Consider the following 19,640-nt stretch of genomic DNA (forward strand, 5'->3'; position numbering starts at 1 on the left):
CAGACGCGGAAGAAAATTTGCGTGTTTACCGTTGAAGATGCCCTAACTATTTATATTTCTTATACATCAGCTTGAAATATATTATAGGAAAATAAGATGAGTGGGGGCAAATATTTCAGGCTGAGTGGGGCAACGCAATACATACCAAGCCATAAAGCTCACAAGGTATATTTGCTCCTGATCCTCGCGTTACTAAAAATGCCATAAAAACATTAAATTTGGGTAAGTGTCATCTGTGTGGCACGAAGCAATTTTGCCCTGACGTTTTTGATAGCAACTTTAGTTATCTGAGAATGGCAATTTTAGTTGTGAAGTATGACACTTTCTGTTTGGATGACAAGTTTTATCTTTTGGATGACAATTTCAGTTGTAATAACACCATAGCGGTGTTACTTCATGCCACACTCACACTTGTGGTACTTATTATTTGGATAGATTTGCAATGATCAAACCCCGAACGTTCGAGATTTATCATTTCCGTTTATCAATGCATCATGACCTAAATTTTTTTGTTTGCAAAAACTAAGATATGGATTGAAATCATTTATGCAGTAATTTGAAGTAGAAGTACACTACAGATCATACTATTTTTTTTTCGAGAGTACAGATCATACAGTTTTGACAAGTGAAAAAAAAACAGAACTATTCTCCGACCCCAAATCTCCAACCCGCCTCTTCCGCTCCAGGCTCTCGCCGCCGCCGCCGTCTCCAGGCTCCCGCCGCCGTAGGGTAGACAGCGCGAAGGCTTCAGATGGCTCCCGCATCACCACCGCCTCCCTTCGCCGGTCAGGAGCGTGGACGGATCGAATCGCCGCCGCCGGACACGCCGCTCGTGGGACGCACCGGCGGCGCTCGGCGGCAGGGCTCCTCCTCCCCAAGGCCCAGCCATACCTCTCGCGTCGGCAGCCTCCAGTGATTTGCTCTTCCTTTCCCCTGGATCTCACGTTTTTGAGAATTTCACCTAAGCTGCTAGGTCTCTCTCCCAGGTCACTGAAGAATACAGTGCCGATGGAGACTACGGTGGGCACACCGCCGGAGCTGCCGGAGGAACTCCTGATGACCGTCTTCGGCACCCTCGAGATCCCTGATCTTGTACGCGCTGCTTCCGTCTGCACCTCGTGGCGCTCCGCCTACACCGCACTGCGCAGCCTCGGCAAGCACAAGCAGGCCCAGACGCCGTGCCTGCTCTACACCTCTGAATCTGCTGGTGACAATGTTGCGTGCCTCTACAGCCTCGTGGAGAAGAGGGTCTACAGGCTGACCCTGCCGGAGCCACCTCTCCGCCGCCGGTTTCTTATTGGGTCCTCGCTCGGTTTCCTGGTCACCGTCGACCATATATCTGAAATGCACCTCGTCAATCCTATCACTGCTCAACAGATTGCTCTTCCTTCAGTGACCACCATGGAGTACGTGAAGCCCATCTTTGATGACTCGGGTGCTGTCCACGAGTACCAATACCCATGTCATTTTGCAGGACGAGCTTTCTTCGCGCCATCGATCGTCGCTCGCTGTAAGCTGCGAGAACAACTCCAGATCAAGGCGTTTCTGTTTCATGATACATCCACGGGAAGCTACATCGTGGCGCTCATCCACGAGCCATTCAACCACCTCTCGTTTGCAAGAGTAGGGGATGAAAAGTGGACCTTGCTGCCACCACACCATCACTATCAGGACTGCACCTACAAGGATGGGTTGTTGTACGCGGTGGATATAAAGGGAGAAATCCATGCCTTCGATCTTAACGGTCCTGCTTTTACAATGAAGATTATCAGGGGGATCGACGAGGATTTTTATCCCGATGCCATATACATTGTTGAGGCCCCATGGGGTGGTCTGCTGCTTGTTTCAAGATTTAAAGAGTTTGAGGATCCTGCTGAAGATGGTGACCCTGAAATATATGTTCCACATACTACGGAAATCAAATTACACAGAGTTGATGATGGCACAGAGAGGCTTGTGGAAATCGATTGCTTGCCTGACCATGTGCTATTTCTTGGGCACAACCATCCACTTTGTCTGAGTGCCAAAGATTACCATGCTCTCAAGGAAAACCATGCCTACTTTACTGACGATGATGAGTACAATAAAAACCGTAAGAGTAGCCCTCGTGATATTGGAGTAGTTGGCTTGAGCAATAATCGCGAGGTGGACCTTGTGTCTCCTCTGCTTTGGTCCAACTGGCCTTCTCCAGTGTGGCTTACACCCAGCCTTACGGTGATGAAACTGCCATCAAATGACCGTTGGCTCAGTGGATGGGATCATGTACTCTCGAGACCATCACCGACTGAGGCTACGGTAGGCACTACACTCCTGGAGCTACCAGAGGACATCATGATGCGTGTCTTTGCCACCCTTGAGATCCCTGACCTCGTACGTGCTGGTGCTGTCTGCAACTTTTGGCACTCTGCCTACACCGCCCTGCGCAAACTTGGCACACACAAGCAGCCCCAGACGCCGTGCCTGTTCTACTGCTCTGAATCTTCCAGCGAGAATGTTGCCTGTCTCTACAGCCTTGTGGAGAAGAGGGTTTACTGGCTAACTCTCCCGGAGCCGCCTCTCCACAGTAGGTTTCTGATTGGGTCCTCTCTTGGCTTGCTGGTCACCGTCGACGAGAGATCTGAAATGCACCTTGTCAATCCGATCACTGGTCAACAGATTGCTCTCCCTTCAGTGACCACGATGCAGCACATGAAGCCCATTTGTGATGACTCGGGTGCTGTCCACAAGTATGAATACTCAAGGCACATGGCAAACCAAGCTATCTGCCCTCCAAAGATAATTGCTCCAGCTGCCCTGAGGGAAGTCTTCCACCAAAAGGCTCTTGTGTTTTATGATACACCCACAGGGAGCTACATAGTGGTGCTCATCCACATGCCGTTTGGTCAGCTATCCTTTGCAAGGGTAGGGGACGGTAAGTGGACCTGGCTGCCACCTCACACTGATTATTTTGACTGCACCTACAAGGATGGGCTATTGTATGCAGCGACTCTAATGGGAGAAATTCACACCTTTGATCTTAGTGGGCCTGCTGTTACAATGAACACTATCATGGGTGTGGATGATGATGACGATTTTGAGATTCAGGGAGCATACATTCTTCAAGCTCCATGGGGTGGTTTGCTGCTTGTTTGGAGATTGAAAGTGTATAGTGGCAATCCTGATGATATTTCATCACTTACACTGCACACCAAAGGAATTAAAATACATGAGGTTGATGTTGCTGCCAAGAAGCTTGTGGAAATTGATTGCCTGCACGGCCATGCGCTGTTTCTTGGTCATAACCAGTCACTCTGTCTCAGCACTAAAGAATGCCCTGCTCTCAAGGAAAATCGTGTCTACTTCACTGACGATAATGAGTACATAACTGTACATAAGGATAATCGTCGTGATATAGGACTACTTCGCTTGGATAATAATAGCTGGGAAAGCCTTGTGTTTCCTCAGCTTTGGTCCAACTGGCCTGCTCCTGTGTGGATTACACCCAATCTTACAATGATGAAACTATCGTTAAATAAGTAGGCCGGCTTCAAGAAGGCTTAATTGCATTGCTTAGGACTATGAGCAGGAGTAGGAGGAGGCTGGTTTCGACAACGCAATTACAAATTCTGGCATCAAATGACCGATGATTCAGGAGGTCGCGTGATGCATCGTGGTGTCAAGTTATCATCTATCAAGTATTTAAGCTTCATGGACATGTTTGTTGTTGTATCGTGTGTGGGACTCTGCAAATTTATCATGTCTTGTGACTGATGTGTGTGTGTGGTTGTGTCTTTTTATGACTCCTGGGAGAAGTCAGAGAAATAAGAACTTTGCTATGCTTGTTTTGTGGTGATTTGTCAGTTGTGAACTTTTGATGATCACTAGAACATTTGCAAGCTGCTGTTTTGGACCCACAGTGTTGTTGTTTGGAGCTGATGAGCAGCTGCTCCTATGAGATAGATGTGCTCTAACTCTTCCCATTTGTCAGTGTTGTTCACTCATTCAGTTAATTGACTTGCCATCTCTGATCTCTGTGACTGCTCGCTGTTGTATGCAAGACAGTAAGAAGCCAAGAAAAGGATTTCAATATTCTAGGGCAAGCATGAATTTAAATTGCTGCTGTTTTTCAGTTACTTTGAGTGATATATGTTTGTTATATGTACCACTGTTCTTTTGTACTGTATTTCCTATGACAGGTTCACATTAATTTCGTCTGATAACTCCATGTAGAAGTTATAAGGAAGCATGGTTGCATGTGTGAACTGAGTAACTGGGGATTTTATTATTCTTTGGCCTGATTATTATATTTTATCGAAAGGCATACTCATTGATTCATTCTGGACATTGTTTTGATAATGCAGGTAGAAGATCTCCGCGCAAAGAACGCCAAGCTGAGAACAAGACGTTGACCAGGGCAAGAAAATTAATACAAGCTGCTCTGGTACCCCAGTCTTTCTCTTTGTCTGTGATGTACAAATCGTCGTGCTCTTGTTAGCTTGGTGGAAGCAGGATTGCCGAGAGGACCTTTCTGTTGGTGTGCAGGTTGTTATGCTAAGTGTATCAAATAAGAAATTATTTTTCTTTATGACTAGGTACTTAGGCTTCTTGTCGACAAGCGGAGCAACTGTGGCAGTGACGTCCTCCTTGAGTGAGCACAAGTCCTGCTCAGCCGCTATTTTCTTGGATGCAAAACATGCTTATGAATTATGATACAAAGACTTAGGCACTCGAGGTACTTACGTGGTTTTCATCAACTGAAAAAAGGTAGCTGAAGTCTATACCTTTTAAAAATAGAATGAAATTCCAGACATGCCTTTTTATCTACACAAATAATAAGTTTCCTCTTATTTTCTTTTTCACCAGCTCATTTCAGATATCAAGGTTAGGAGTTTTATATGGTAGCATTGGTATTTGTCTACCCCAGCTTAGCATATGAATGATTTGTTTCGATTTTTACATGAGAAATCTTTTGTCAGTGATGGAAAATGAGTTATTGCTCATCAATTCAGCTCAGGGGGACTGTAGCAGCATGTGTTTTATTGGGCTGTAATTTGTTAGTTCAGTGCTAATTTTGTGCAGTGTACGTGCTCTTCATTAGCACGAGGGATAGTAGGTCTTGCATGTAGAATTTTTGGGTCTCAGTCATTGAATATACTAGCTATGTTCAGCAGCAGGGCATTTGTTTTTTTCTCAGGTTGCTTCTGCTGAATGTGTCATTATCACCTAGGTAATTGATGTTTTTTCATGTAGATAGCCCCAGGTATTATGTCCAGTCAATCAGTTTGTTTCTCCATTTAGGCTGCCAGTAAACAAAATTCAGTGGAAGTTAGTAGGATTCAATGTGTATAATTCAGTCCAGCAACAATTAGCCTTCAACAGTACAGACATGAATTGTTCTTCTGGAAAGAATCGAAGACTTCTAAGTTCACATGACCTGTCTAAATAGGGGAACACCCAACAACTCAATACGTAACACAAACGGTTCCTCCCAAGGATAAAATTCCATAATACACATGATAGTTCAGCGACAGAAACCAAATCCACAAGTACATTACGCTGCCACAGCATATCAGATTACAGTTCAACAAAGTGAATAAATCGACAACTAACTACGCTAGGCTGCAAATAAGTTATGGTAGTTCAACGACAGAAATTAAATCAACAAGCGCACTAGTTTTGTGAAATAAACAGTGTCCTTGGTATTTAAATTCATGCATGGTGAGTTCCAGATGGTTCATATAGACAAATGATCATAGTAGAGAGGTTGAATGATTCTTACAAGTCTTTTCATTTTTCCTTAACAAAATAGTTAAGCGACGGCAAATATATCTCCTGGTGCAAATTCTGAACAGGGAACACATGAGTAGGGATAGTGACGACAGCACGTGACGCACCATGATAGATAGTCGTCCAGACCTAGGGGCTCATGAAGTGGCATGCCATCGATGCTGTATTCGGATCGACGAGGCTCAGAGGTTCCATCCATGAGATTAATTGGGCCATTGTCCTGCATACCTGGAGTCTTCATATCAAATCCCAAGTAGATTGCGTCGGCGCCAATGGAGGGGAACACCGAAGGTGTGACAGATAGGGCATGTTCAAAGCCGATAAACACCGCGCGTCCACCGAGCCCGTGGATGGGCACCATCTTCCTCGAATCCAAGTCGACCCGGTACACCTCGTATTTCGTATCTTCATTATTGTCATTGTTGCCTTGCCCTCGGTACACGAATAGGAGCTCCCCGCCGTTGTCCACGGGATGGAAATCATAATTCCTTGTCCTGTCTAATGATGTAGGCAGGTCGGCGGCGATGACCAGCCGCGGCGGTTGGCTTGCACTAGTCTCCAACACCATCACCGCCTTGTGGGTGAGGCCATAGAAGCGGTCGGCGAAAGACAGGGACAGCAAGAAGTATGGGCAACGACGGACCACCGTCGTCCAGTGGCCGTCGCCTGGCTTGGCGACGGCAAGTATTCCATACAAATCGAAATCGACCGCGACGGTGCTGTCATCGGCAAGGCCAGCGCCTGACACGTGCAACGCTTTCCTTGGTGTCTTGGGATCCCTCGGGTTCTGGTCGGCGGGAGGTCGGCCGCCTGGCGGGTGAGCGGGTTGAGCAGCCGGACTGCCCATGTCCCCCTGTGGAGGAGGACGAGGAGGCCCTCCATGGTGGGGCCGAACACGTCGTGCCCGTCGAGCTCCGGCAGGTCCACGTGCCTCGAGCAGCCGGTGGAGGAGTTGATGAGGCAGTGGCGCCCGCGGTGTCCCGTGCCCCTGAGCATGATCCACTGGCGCGGGTGGAAGCGGCGGTCCAGGACGCCGTGCTCGCGCGGGTCAGTGGAGCAGAGCCGCCACGGGCGGCAGACCGCGCGGAAGCAGACGTAGTCGGCGACGTCGTTGGCGAGGAGGCGCTCGGCGATCAGCCCCGCCGGCCCGTCGTCGAGGTTCGTCCAGTCCCGACGTGTCCGTGTGCAGGAAGAAGAAGGGTGGGAGACGAGCTTGGCTTGCGTGGAGGGCGACGACGACGGTAGCTCCGACATCTCGCTCGGCGGCGGCGGCGGCGGCTGCTGGAGGACAGCAGATTGAGGATCTCGTTTCTGTCTCTCCTGCGTCTCGATGGTAACGCAGAATTCTGATGCGGTGTATCGCCCCCATGTCGCGTGCCCATGCAGACGAGCAGGCCCGGCCTCGTCCGTTAAAACTTTCAATTTGAGACCTCGAGGGCCTCAGATATTCTGAAAGAAAAACTGGGTTTATTTTTTTCTCAAAAAAAAACTGAGTTTACTCCGATGCGGAATTGTCAGTTTTGGTGAAATTTCACCACCCTAATCACTATAGAAGCCTAGAGGTTGATATTTATCTTGAGAACACATTGGTTTCTATTATATGCTTTGGGTTATATGTGTCTATTAATTAATCTATTTGCACCTTTCATTTTTCATGTTGACTGCTTGTTAGATCCCTTAAATATCATAAAAAAGTTTGATTTGCATATGTAGGCTCTCTCTTTTCCATCAATGTACAATCACCGGAAAAAACCCAATGCATGAATCTTCTTCTTTTTTTGCATCCTACTATAGAATTCAAAGTCATTTGCCTTTGGTTATCAAATGTTTAAGCTTTCTTTTAACCTTTCTAATATTGTTCATTGCAAGTTTTCATTCGTCTCTGCACGTATGCATGCGAGTTGTGGCTCCAAGATGCACATATAAAATATAGCTGGCCAAATGGGCCGGGCCAAACAGGTCAGCCCGCAAGCACGCCGGCACGGCCCGCCATGGGCCAGGCCAGGCACGGGCTAAACGGGCTGTGCCTGGCACGCGGCACGCCTTGGGCTGTGCCTGGGCCTGGAGCCTGGGCACGCAGGCTGACACGGCACGGCCCGTTTAATTTTTTATATATATTTCAGATTTTTTTATAGATGTATACGTAAAATATAGCCCAATAGGCCTAAGAACTAGTCCAACAGGGTGAAAATATGCAGCCCAGCGTGCTAAACGGGCCATCGGGCCGGCCCGTTTACTAATCAGGCCGTGCCTGGGCCAAGGAGCTGCGCCCGTGGGCCGGCACGGCACGGCCCGGCTATTAAACGTGCCACGGCGGGCCGTGCCGAGCCAGGCACGATTAGCACAGGCCGTGCCGTGCCGTGCCGGGCCGGCCCGTCTCGCCAGGTATGATATAAAATTGTAATTGTATGTCATGCCACAGACTGTGAGTGAAGTATTGTGTGTAAATGCCAATTTCTTGTCTCAGTTTTTCCTTCAGGAGACTGATGCATTACTAATGGCAGTTATGTAATTTACTTCTGGTTCCGTCTTTTTCTAAATAAAATCATAATGTATGGTTTGAAAACTACTTTTTTTGCGGGGTATCGAGAACTGCAATTTGATACATTGCCAACGAGATGCATGTTAGTGGACACGTCTGCGAAATCCATGCATGTCCACATTCATGGTTTTTGTATTAGGTCGTTCTTTAAATCAACATTGATTAGTTTATTTTCCCCTTTGTAGACGGTTATGGGCATCGTAGATACGCCCACTTACATCCCTAATTTTCAGAAAATTTTCCACGGTGCAGGAAGTTTAATAATCATCATGGAAAGTGAACTAAACTGATACAGTAGAAAGTGTTAGAGCTGCATTTTCTATATATATGTGTACGTGTTGTATACCCGTTGCATTTCCTTGTTGTACAAGTTGATCTATCAATATAAAAAGATGCCAGCCGGTTGAGGCTAACCACAGCAAATAATTCCTTTTGACTTGGTATCAGAGCGGGTCAATCCGACCTAGGGTTTTGCCCGCACACGCACTTCCGCTGCCGCCGCCGCCGCAGCACTCCGACGCGATGGCCTCCTCCGCCGCGTTGCAGCTCTCCACTTCCACGAGCACCTCGTCCCAGCCCTCACTATTAGGAAAAAAGCTTATACACAGCCACTTATTAGTAGCGTGTTATATTGACCCGCGGTACTGCTACTTAGTAGTAGCGAACTATATTGACCCGCGCTACTAGTAAATATTACTCGTAGCGCGTGGATAAAAAAGCACTCTACTAGTAAATATCCCAATCGTGTCCTGCAGACAGGTCATAGTAGTAGCATGGGTTTGTTGGGCCGCGCTAGTAATAGAAACGTAGTCGTAGCGCGGGTCACGAAAAGCGCTACAACTAACCCAGCCCACCCAGCCCAGCGAGACAACCAACCTAGCCTAGCGAACAACCTCCATCGCTCTCTCATTTTCTCCTCTTCCTCCCGTGAACCCTCGCCGCCGCCAACAACGACGGGCGATTCCGACTACTTCCGGTGGCCGCCGCCGGAACTGCACACCCACGAGCTCTCCTCACGTCGGTGCTTCCTTCCCTCCGGCTAGATCCGCTCCTCGTGGTGGCAAGCACTCGCGCGCGACCCCTCCCCGCGGCTAGGGTTTCGGCTGCCTCCAACTCCGGTGCGGTGCGATTGATACGTCTCCGTCGTATCTATAATTTTTGATACATCACCGCGATCTACACCAACACCTCCGCCATCTTCACCAACATCTCCATCACCTTCCCCCCTCTATCTACAGCGGTCCACTCTCCCGCAACCCGCTGTACCCTCTACTTGAACATGGTGCTTTATGCTTCATATTATTATCCAATGATGTGTTGCCATCCTATGATGTCTGAGTAGATTTTCGTTGTCTTATTGGTGGTTGATGAATTGCTATGATTGATTTAATTTGCTTGTGGTTATGTTGCTGTCCTTTGGTGCCCATCATATGATTTCACGCATGGATCACACCATAGGGTTAGTTGTATGTGGATAGGACTATCTATTGGAGGGCAAGAGTGACAGAAGCTTCAACCTAGCATAGAAATTGATGCATACGGGATTGAAGGGGGACCAATATATCTTAATGCTATGGTTGGGTTTTACCTTAATGAACATTAGTAGTTGCGGATGCTTGCTAATAGTTTCAATCATAAGTGCATAGAATTCCAAGTCAGGGATGGCATGCTAGCAGTGGCCTATCCCACATAATACTTGCTATCGGTCTAGTAAAGTAGTTAATTGCTTAGGGGCAATTTCACAACTACTACCACCGCTTTTCCACACTCGCTATATTTACTTTATTGGTTCTTAACCTAAGAAGCACCTACCTTTTATTTACTTGCTCTTTATTATCTTGCAAACCTATCCAACAACACCTACAAAGTACCTCTAGTTTCATACTTGTTCTAGGTAAAGCGAATGTCAAGCGTGCGTAGAGTTGTATCGGTGGTCGATAGAACTTGAGGGAATATTTGTTCTACCTTTAGCTCCTCGTTGGGTTCGACACTCTTACTTATCGAAAACTGTTGTGATCCCCTATACTTGTGGGTTATCAAGACCTTTTTCTGGCGCCGTTGCCGGGGAGCAATTGCATGGGGTGAATATTCTCGTGTGTGCTTGTTTGCTTTATCACTAAGTAATTTTTATTTGCTGTTCTTAGTTGTTTTCTATCTTTAGTTATGGGTAGGAAACGCAAAATACCAAAAAAATTAGTTGTACCTACTGAACCAATGGTTGAAGAACCAATCAAAATCTATCACACTGCTGAAGCCTATTACTTGGATCATCTTCGATCCCTATGTGCTCGTGCTGAAACCCCAACTAGCTTAGTTGAGGGCAAATCTTTAGATGAGCATGCTTGTTTTGTGTGACACCGAATATCTGAAAAAGGGAAAACTTTACTGGATCAAATTCATCGTTTGCAATGCTATGCTTGGAGTTTATGTGAAATATATGATTATACTTGTTGTTCTGAAGACCCTAAGAAACACCTTCCCTACCAATGTTTGTTTAGTGATAATGGAATCGTATCCTCTTATGCTAAGGGTGTTTATAGTTACTATGATGTTCAACAAATTGAAGAATTTGTTGCTTTTAAGGGTGCTTATGAAATTGCTTCTTTGATTGAAAAGTATGATGCTACTCTTTACAAATCTGAAAATTTTGCCATATTTAAATATTGCTATGATAATTATGCTTCTAATGCCTATGTTGAACCATATATTGAGTACTACTCCACTGTCCAAGAAGAGACTGATATTTTGCAGGAGTCTATGGAAGAAGAAATTTATGAAACTGTGAGCTCATTGGATGAAAAAGATGATGAGAAGAGCGAAGAACAAAAGGAGGAAGAACGGATTAGCTACCCGTTCCCACCTTCTAATGAGAGTAACTCTTCAACTCATACATTGTTTAATTTCCCTTCGTGCTTACCGGAGGATGATTGCTATGATGATTGTTATGATCCCATTGATTCTCTTGAAATATCCCTTTTTGATGATGCTTGCTATGCTTGTGGCCAAGATGCCAATATGAATTATGCTTATGGAGACGAACTTGCTATAGTTCCTTATGTTAAACATGAAATTGTTGCTATTGCACCCACACATGATAGTCCTATTATCTTTTTGAATTCTCCCGACTACACTATATCGGAGAAGTTTGCACTTATTAAGGATTATATTGATGGGTTGCCTTTTACCGTTGCACATGATGATTTTGATGAATATAATATGCATGTGCTTGCTGCTCCTACTTGCAATTATTATGAGAGAGGAACTATATCTCCACCTCTCTATGTTTCCAATATGATAAAGTTGCAAGAAACTGTTTATACTATGCATTGGCCTTTACTAGGTGTGCATGAATTGTTCTTTTATGACATGCCGATGCATAGGAAGAGAGTTAGACTTCGTCATTGCTTGATATATGTTGCTTTGTTCTCACTACTAAATTACAAATCATTGTTAATTAAAATTGGCTTTGATATACCTTGGGATCCGGGTGGATTCACTACTTGAGCACTATATGCCTAGCTTAATGGCTTTAAAGAAAGCGCTGCCAGGGAGACAACCCGGAAGTTTTAGAGAGTCATTTATTTCTGTCGAGTGCTTTCATATAGTTTTAAAACAACAAAAATAAATAGGGGAAAGGAAAGCGGAAGTGAGAAAGACAAGCATTGTTGAAGTGGGAGAGCTCCATGAACTTTGTTCATGCTCACGGCAACTTTGTGAATCTTGATTACAGAAACTTTTCAATAAAAATAATTATCCCCTTGTACAATTCCATTGTATTATAAAAATAATGTGACAAGGTTTGCCTTTAGGATGTTTACATTTGCTTGATGGTTTGTACGGTGCAGGACAGAAACTTTGGCTGTAGTGTGTGATTTTACATTTTTAGCTGAAACGTCAAATGGTTCTGATTCTTTTTGCACTGTCTTCCTAAGCAAATTTTTTATTTTTACTAATTTTGGTAGAATTTTCAAGTATCAAAAGTATGGTGAATGTTCAAATTATTACAGACTGTTCTGTTTTAGACAGATTCTATTTTTGATGCATAGTTTGCTTGTTTTGATGAAACTATCGATTCATATTAGTGGATTAAGCAATGAAAAAGTTATATTACAGTAGACACAATGCAAAAACAAAATATGAATTAGTTTGCAACAGTATCTAGAGTAGTGATTTGCTTTATTATACTAACGGATCTTACCGAGTTTTCTGTTGAAGTTTTGTGTGGATGAAGTGTTCGATAATTGAGAAGGTCTCGATGTGAGAAGAAGGAAGAGAGGCAAGAGCTCAAGCTTGGGGATGCCCGAGGCACCCCAAGTAAATATTCAAGGAGACTCAAGCGTCTAAGCTTGGGGATTCTGGGGAGGCATCCCCTCTTTCTTCAACAAATATCGGTATGTTTTCGGATTCGTTTCGTTCATGCGATATGTGCAAGTCTTGGAGCGTCTTTTGCATTTAGGTTTTTATTTTTATTTTTATGCACCATGCTGGTATGAGATAGTCCTTGGTTGATTTATAGAATGCTCATTGCACTTCACTTATATCTTTTGAGTATGGCTTTATAGAATGCTTCATGTGCTTCACTTATATCATTTGAAGTTTCGATTGCCTGTTTCTCTTCACTTAGACAACCGCCATTTGTAGAATGCTCTTTTGCTTCACTTATATTTGTTAGAGCACGGGCACATGTTTTGTAGAAAGAACTAAACTCTCTTGCTTCACTTATATCTATTTAGAGAGATGACAGGAATTGGTCATTCACATGGTTAGTCATAAAATCGTACATAAACTTGTAGATCGCTGAATATGATATGTTTGATTTCTTGCAATAGTTTTGAGATATAAAGGCGGTGATATTAGAGTCATGCTAGTCGAGTAATTGTGAAATTGAGAAGTACTTGTGTTGAGGTTTGCAAGTCCCGTAGCATGCACGTATGGTGAACCGTTATGTAACAAAGTCGGAGCATGAGGTGTTTATTGATTGTCCTCCTTATGAGTGGCGGTTGGGGACGAGCGATGGTCTTTTTCTACCAATCTATCCCCCTAGGAGCATGCGCGTAGTACTTTGTTTCGATGACTAATAGATTTTTGCAATAAGTATGTGAGTTCTTTATGGCTAACGTTGAGTCCATGGATTATACGCACTCTCACCCTCCCACCATTGCTAGCCTCTCTAGTACTGCGCAACTTTCGCCGGTACCATAAACCCACCATATACCTTCCTCAAAACAGCCACCATACCTACCTATCATGGCATTTCCATAGCTATTCCGAGATATATTGCCATGCAACTTTCATCATCATCATCATATACATGACTTGAGCATTTATTGTCATATTGCTTTGCATGATCGTAAGATAGCTAGCATGATGTTTTCATGGCTTGTCCGTTTTTTGATGTCATTGCTACGCTAGATCATTGCACATCCCGGTACACCGCCGGAGGCATTCATATAGAGTCATATCTTTGTTCTAGATATCGAGTTGTAAGTAAATAAAAGTGTGATGATCATCATTATTAGATCATTGCCCCAGTGAGGAAAGGATGATGGAGACTATGATTCCCCCACAAGTCGGGATGAGACTCTGGACGAAAAAAAATACAAAAAAGAGAAAGGCCAAAAAAAGAGAAGGCCCAAAAAAAAGAGAACAAAAAAAGGAGAGAAAAGGAGAGAAGGGGCAATGTAACTATCCTTTTACCACACTTGTGCTTCAAAGTAGCACCCATGTTCTTCATATAGAGAGTCTCTTGAGTTATCACTTTCATATACTAGTGGGAATTTTCATTATAGAACTTGGCTTCCAACGATGGGCTTCCTCAAATGCCCTAGGTCTTCATGAGCAAGCAAGTTGGATGCACACCCACTTAGTTTTAGTTTGAGCTTTCATATACTTATAGCTCTAGTGCATCCGTTGCATGGCAATCCCTACTCCTCACATTGATATCTATTAATGGGCATCTCCATAGCCCGTTGGTACGCCTAGTTGATGTGAAAATTTCTCCTTTTTTGTCTTCTCCATATAACCCCCACCATCATATTCTATTCCACCTATAGTGCTATGTCCATGGCTCACGCTCATGTATTGCGTGAAAGTTGAAAAGGTTTGAGAAACGTCAAAGTATGAAACAATTGCTTGGCTTGTCATCGGGGTTGTGCATGATGTGAATGCTTTGTGTGGTGAAGATGGAGCATAGCCAGACTATATGATTTTGTAGGGATAACTTTCTTTGGCCATGTTATTTTGAAAAGACATGATTGCTTTATTAATAGGCTTGAAGTATTATTGTTTTTATGTCAAATGATAGACTATTGCTTTGAATCACTCGTGTCTTAATATTCATGCCATGATTAGACATATGATCAAGATTATGCTAGGTAGCATTCCACATCAAAAATTATCTTTTTTATCATTTACCTACTCGAGAACGAGCAGGAATTAAGCTTGGGGATGCTGATACGTCTCCGTCATATCTATAATTTTTGATTGTTCCATGCCAATATTCTACAACTTTCATATACTTTTGGCAACTTTTTATACTATTTTTGGGACTAATATATTGATCCAGTGCTCAGTGCCAGTTCCTGTCTGTTGCATGTTTTTTGTTTCGCAGAAATCCAATATCAAACGGAGCCCAAACGGGATAAAAACGGACGGAGAATTATTTTGGAATATTTATGATTTTTGGGAAGTAAAATCAACGCGAGACGGTGTCCGAGGGGGGCACGAGGTAGGGGGCGCGCCCCTGGGTGTCAGGCGCGCCCCTGACCCTCGTGACCACCCCGTAAGGCGGTTGATGCCCTTCTTTCACCGCAAGAAAGCTAATTTCTGGATAGAGATCGTGTCAAAATTTCAGCCCAATCGTAGTTACGGATCTCCAGGAATATAAGAAACGGTGAAAGGGAAGAATCGGAGAACGCAGAAACAGAGAGAGGCAGAGAGACAGATCCAATCCGGAGGGGCTCTCGCCCCTCCTGTGCCATGGAGGCCATGGACCAGAGGGGAAACTCTTCTCCCATCTAGGGAGGAGGTCAAGGAAGAAGAAGAAGGAGGGGGGCTCTCTCCCCCTCGCTTCCGGTGGCACCGAAGTGCCACCGGGGGCCATCATCATCACCGCGATCTACACCAACACCTCCGCCATCTTCACCAACATCTCCATCACCTCCCCCCCTCTATCTACAGCGGTCCACTCTCCCGCAACCCGATGTACCCTCTACTTGAATATGGTGCTTTATGCTTCATATTATTATCCAATGATGTGTTGCCATCCTATGATGTCTGAGTAGATTTTCGTCGTCCTATTGGTGGTTGATGAATTGCTATGATTGATTTAATTTGCTTGTGGTTATGTTGTTGTCCTTTGGTGCCCATCATATGATTGCGCGCGTGGATCACACCATAGGGTTAGTTGTATGTTGATAGGACTATGTATTGGAGGGCAAGAGTGACAGCAGCTTCAATCTAGCATAGAAATTGATGCATACGAGATTGAAGGGGGACCAATATATCTTAATGCTATGGTTGGATTTTACCTTAATGAACATTAGTAGTTGCAGATGCTTGCTAATAGTTCCAATCATAAGTGCATAGAATTCCAAGTCAGGGATGACATGCTAGCAGTGGCCTCTCCCACATAATACTTGCTATCGGTCTAGTAAAGTAGTCAATTGCTTAGGGGCAATTTCACAACTCCTACCACCGCTTTTCCACACTTGCTATAATTACTTTATTGGTTCTTAACCTAAACAGCCCCTACCTTTTATTTACTTGCTCTTTATTATCTTGCGAACCTATCCAACAACACCTACAAAGTACCTCTAGTTTCATACTTGTTCTAGGTAAAGCGAACGTCAAGCGTGCGTAGAGTTGTATCGGTGGTTGATAGAACTTGAAGGAATATTTGTTTTACCTTTAGCTCCTCGTTGGGTTCGGCACTCTTACTTATTGAAAACTGTTGCAATCCCCTATACTTGTGGGTTATCAGCGATCTCCTCTCCCCTTGATTCATGCCATCTCCTCTCCCCTTCTTTCTTCTGTCCCAACCCCCTCACTTATTTCTTCGGTTCGGTGTAGTAACAGCCCTCCTCCATGGACGAGGACGACCACCATGGCACGCACGTGGTCGAGTTCGCCGCCGCCTACTCCGGTGCGGTGCTGGACCAAGGACCTCCGCCTCAACAGATCCTAGCTTGGGTAAGCACCCCCGTCCCCGTGGCTATTTCACTTTCTTCCTGTGCCCCTCTTCTGTGTTCTTCCATGAATCCTCTAGTTTCAGTTAATTAGCAGCACAACCACAGCCACACAAAGGCGTAAGCATTGTTGTAGGCACCCCACCTAGCTCGCTCCAGATTCTGCAGATGTGCTCATCTCAACTAATAATCAATATTTCTTTTTGCAAATAAGTTCTATTTAACAAAAACAGTAGTTCAAACTCCTTTAAAAATTAGCAATTCAGTGTATTTTCTTGATCCGTGTTGTAGCTTAACTTATCTTGTGTTGTTACTGAACTGCAGATAAACTTGTTTGGCTGTAGCCATACTAATGTTGTACTATTACCAAACCTGTGTTTTGGCTCAATTTGAATTGCTGCATATGAAACACATATGCATGATTTGAACCGGCGGCGCTTTGGTGTTACCACCATACAAATTTTGTTCTTCAGATATGCAAAATTATTCATTGTTCATCAGTTGCTTAGGGGGACATGGTTACCTTGGTGAGTCATCTCTAGTGAATTAGGTGTTGAAAATGTTTTCTTATGTATGTTTAAGTGGGAAGTCCGATCATTTGCTGCTCAAAATCCGACAAATCAAAGGAGGAATGCACGAGAAGCAAGTCTATCATCAATGGCAAGGTTGGTCGTGTATTCCTATTCTTTGAGTTTTCTCTGTTTCAACCATACAATTCATCAAGCATACGGTATCGTCGTTGTAACCTTTCAATTTGGTAGCTTGGAAGTAGTTTACAGTTACTGTATTGTGAGTGTGTGACCTGAAAGTAAGGTAGCAAATTACTATAGATACTACTTCAAAACCATGTACTCCTACTCACTATTTCTATGTGTCATGTGTACTACCAACTTACTGATGTATCTTTAATTCCCATAGTCTACAAAATTCATGCTTGCTACTGTATGTTTGTGCCCCTAGCTTGCATGCTGATGTTGTATGTGCATGGTGGTGGCCTCCTTCCTGTTGTTATTTGCTCCATATTGAGAATTGTTTTGTAAAAGATAATGAGATGGACGCAGTTAGGAGATGATGCTAGCAAGTTCAAACTCTCTTGAATGGATAGATCATAGTGCAGTTAGGAGAAGTGATATTATGAATATGTTGTATGCAAGTTCAGTGTGTATTAGAAAAAGTTCAACATTAAATTATATAGCAAATTCACTACACGGGGATTTGGCAAGAAGTTTTGTAAAAATGTTTATGGCGATTTGCTCCGACATGATTTTGTGTGTGTATTTTGGCAGCTCAACAAGATGAACCATACAGGCGAGGAACCTCCTAGGCGCAACAACTCCTCCGTCCAAGTTGAGCACTGGGCGCCGTCAACCCTGTTGGCCACTAGGACGTACTCCCTCCATTCGGAATTACTTGTCTCAGAACTGAATGTATCTAGAACTAAAATACGTCTAGATACATCCATTTCCGCGACAAGTAATTCCGAACGGATGGAGTACGGGGCAACGATCGGCAGTCTCGGCGGACCGGACGCCAACATGCCAATGAGGCTGAGAGCCACAAACAGGTAGCACCTCGTGATCCTGAGAACAGAGTGCTTCAGAATTCTGCATATACTTCATGTGTAGTACAATTCATATATGCACGCCTTGGTAATTTGAACAGGCTTATGCCTTGCCACCAGAACAATGAATTCAATGTTTTGCAGGATCCAACGTGTCGCTAAGGCTGGCTGTGAGTAGAGTGCGCACTCACAGAGGATACGAATCATATCTCTTGTACCGTGTGATCGTTTCATGGAACAACTAGCTAGTGCTCTGATTTCTTGGACTAGATGCCTAGTACAATCCATGTTAATTTTAGTCGCTGTAGTTTCCAACTCTGAACTGTATGCTAGTTTTTAATGTACTGTTACTCTGGCTGTCACTATTGATTCATGTGCATGTGCTAAAAAGAAATAAAATACCCTACTAGATTTGGATGTGGACTCTAACTAACAAGTTTTCACTTTCCCGACATGGGCGCAGGGTTGATTGACGCGGACTACCGCAGCCCGGTGGGCAGTGTGCTCTTCAACGACTTGGAGGCAGACTTCGCCGTTATGACCGGCGACCGCGTCGCATAGATGATCATCCAGGTAATCTCGACGCCGGAGGTCGTCGAGGAGGAGGACCTCGACACCATGTTCCGAGGGAGGTCCACCTGCGTCTAAACTCCGAGTCTTGGTAGATACATCTAGAGAAGTGGGCTGTTTAGGTTGGTGGAATGCTAGGGAAAGGTCCCCACCTTTCAATGATAGTTGTGTGCGTATGATATGGGATTTCGTGATTTCTTCCTGTTCAAATGTTCACTATTGTATCCATGAATGCTGCAAATGTTAAAGATGGTTCTATGACCCGAGCTTATTCTCTATTGGACGTGTGTCTGATGGAAGCAACTGCATCTAACTTTTATTTTTTTAATTCATAATTAGTTAGCAGTAGCGTGGGGGAACAGCAACTCGCTACTAGTATTTAGGATAGTAGTAGCGCGGGCAGCACACGCTACTACTAACTTTTTAGTAGTAGCGCGGGTGCCACCCACGCTACTACTAACTTTTAGCTGTAGCGCGATACTAGTAGCATGGGTACCCGCGCTACTAGTAGCCAATTTACCCGCGCTACTAGTAGCCTTTTCCCTAGTAGTGCCTCCGCATCATCTATCCCTGCCGGCGCCATCGTTTCCGCCCCTACCGGCCAGCCAATCAACACCATCACGGTGCGTCTAGATCACACCAATTTTCTTCTCTGGAAGATGCAGGTCGTTCCCAGCATCGCCAGCCAGGGCTGGTACGGCTTCCTCGACGGCTCCCACGGAGCGCCTCCGGCCACGATCACCGAAGGAGACGGTGCCAAGGCCGTGACCAAGCCCAATCCCGAGTACGCCTTGTGGTTCTACACAGATCAATGTGTTCTTAGCATCCTCGTCGGCTCCATGATGGAGGAGATCCTCGTCCATGTCATCGGCCGCACCATCGCGTCTTCTGTGTGGGTGTGCCTCGAGTCCATGTTCTCGGCGCAGAACAGGGCAGGGGTGCGCCAGATGCGGCATCAACTCTTGACGCTGAAGAAGAACAACCTCACCGCCGCCGCCTACTTTCACAAGATTAA

The 19,640-nt window shown here is 44.8% G+C and overlaps 1 protein-coding gene across 1 annotated transcript; it reads left to right on the top strand.

Annotated features, from left to right (window-relative positions):
• The first annotated feature begins 660 nt into the window (after window positions 1-660).
• On the top strand, window positions 661-3,832 carry LOC119298849. Its single transcript, XM_037576154.1, has 2 exons — window positions 661-912; window positions 987-3,832. Exons 1-2 carry the CDS (start codon window positions 752-754, stop codon window positions 3,517-3,519), a joined length of 2,694 nt encoding a protein of 897 aa, XP_037432051.1. The 5' UTR covers window positions 661-751; the 3' UTR covers window positions 3,520-3,832.
• Window positions 3,833-19,640: the final 15,808 nt, after the last annotated feature.

The sequence above is a fragment of the Triticum dicoccoides genome, chromosome 5A, assembly GCF_002162155.2.
Source record: "Triticum dicoccoides isolate Atlit2015 ecotype Zavitan chromosome 5A, WEW_v2.0, whole genome shotgun sequence".
In the NCBI taxonomy this organism is placed as follows: Eukaryota; Viridiplantae; Streptophyta; class Magnoliopsida; order Poales; family Poaceae; genus Triticum; species Triticum dicoccoides.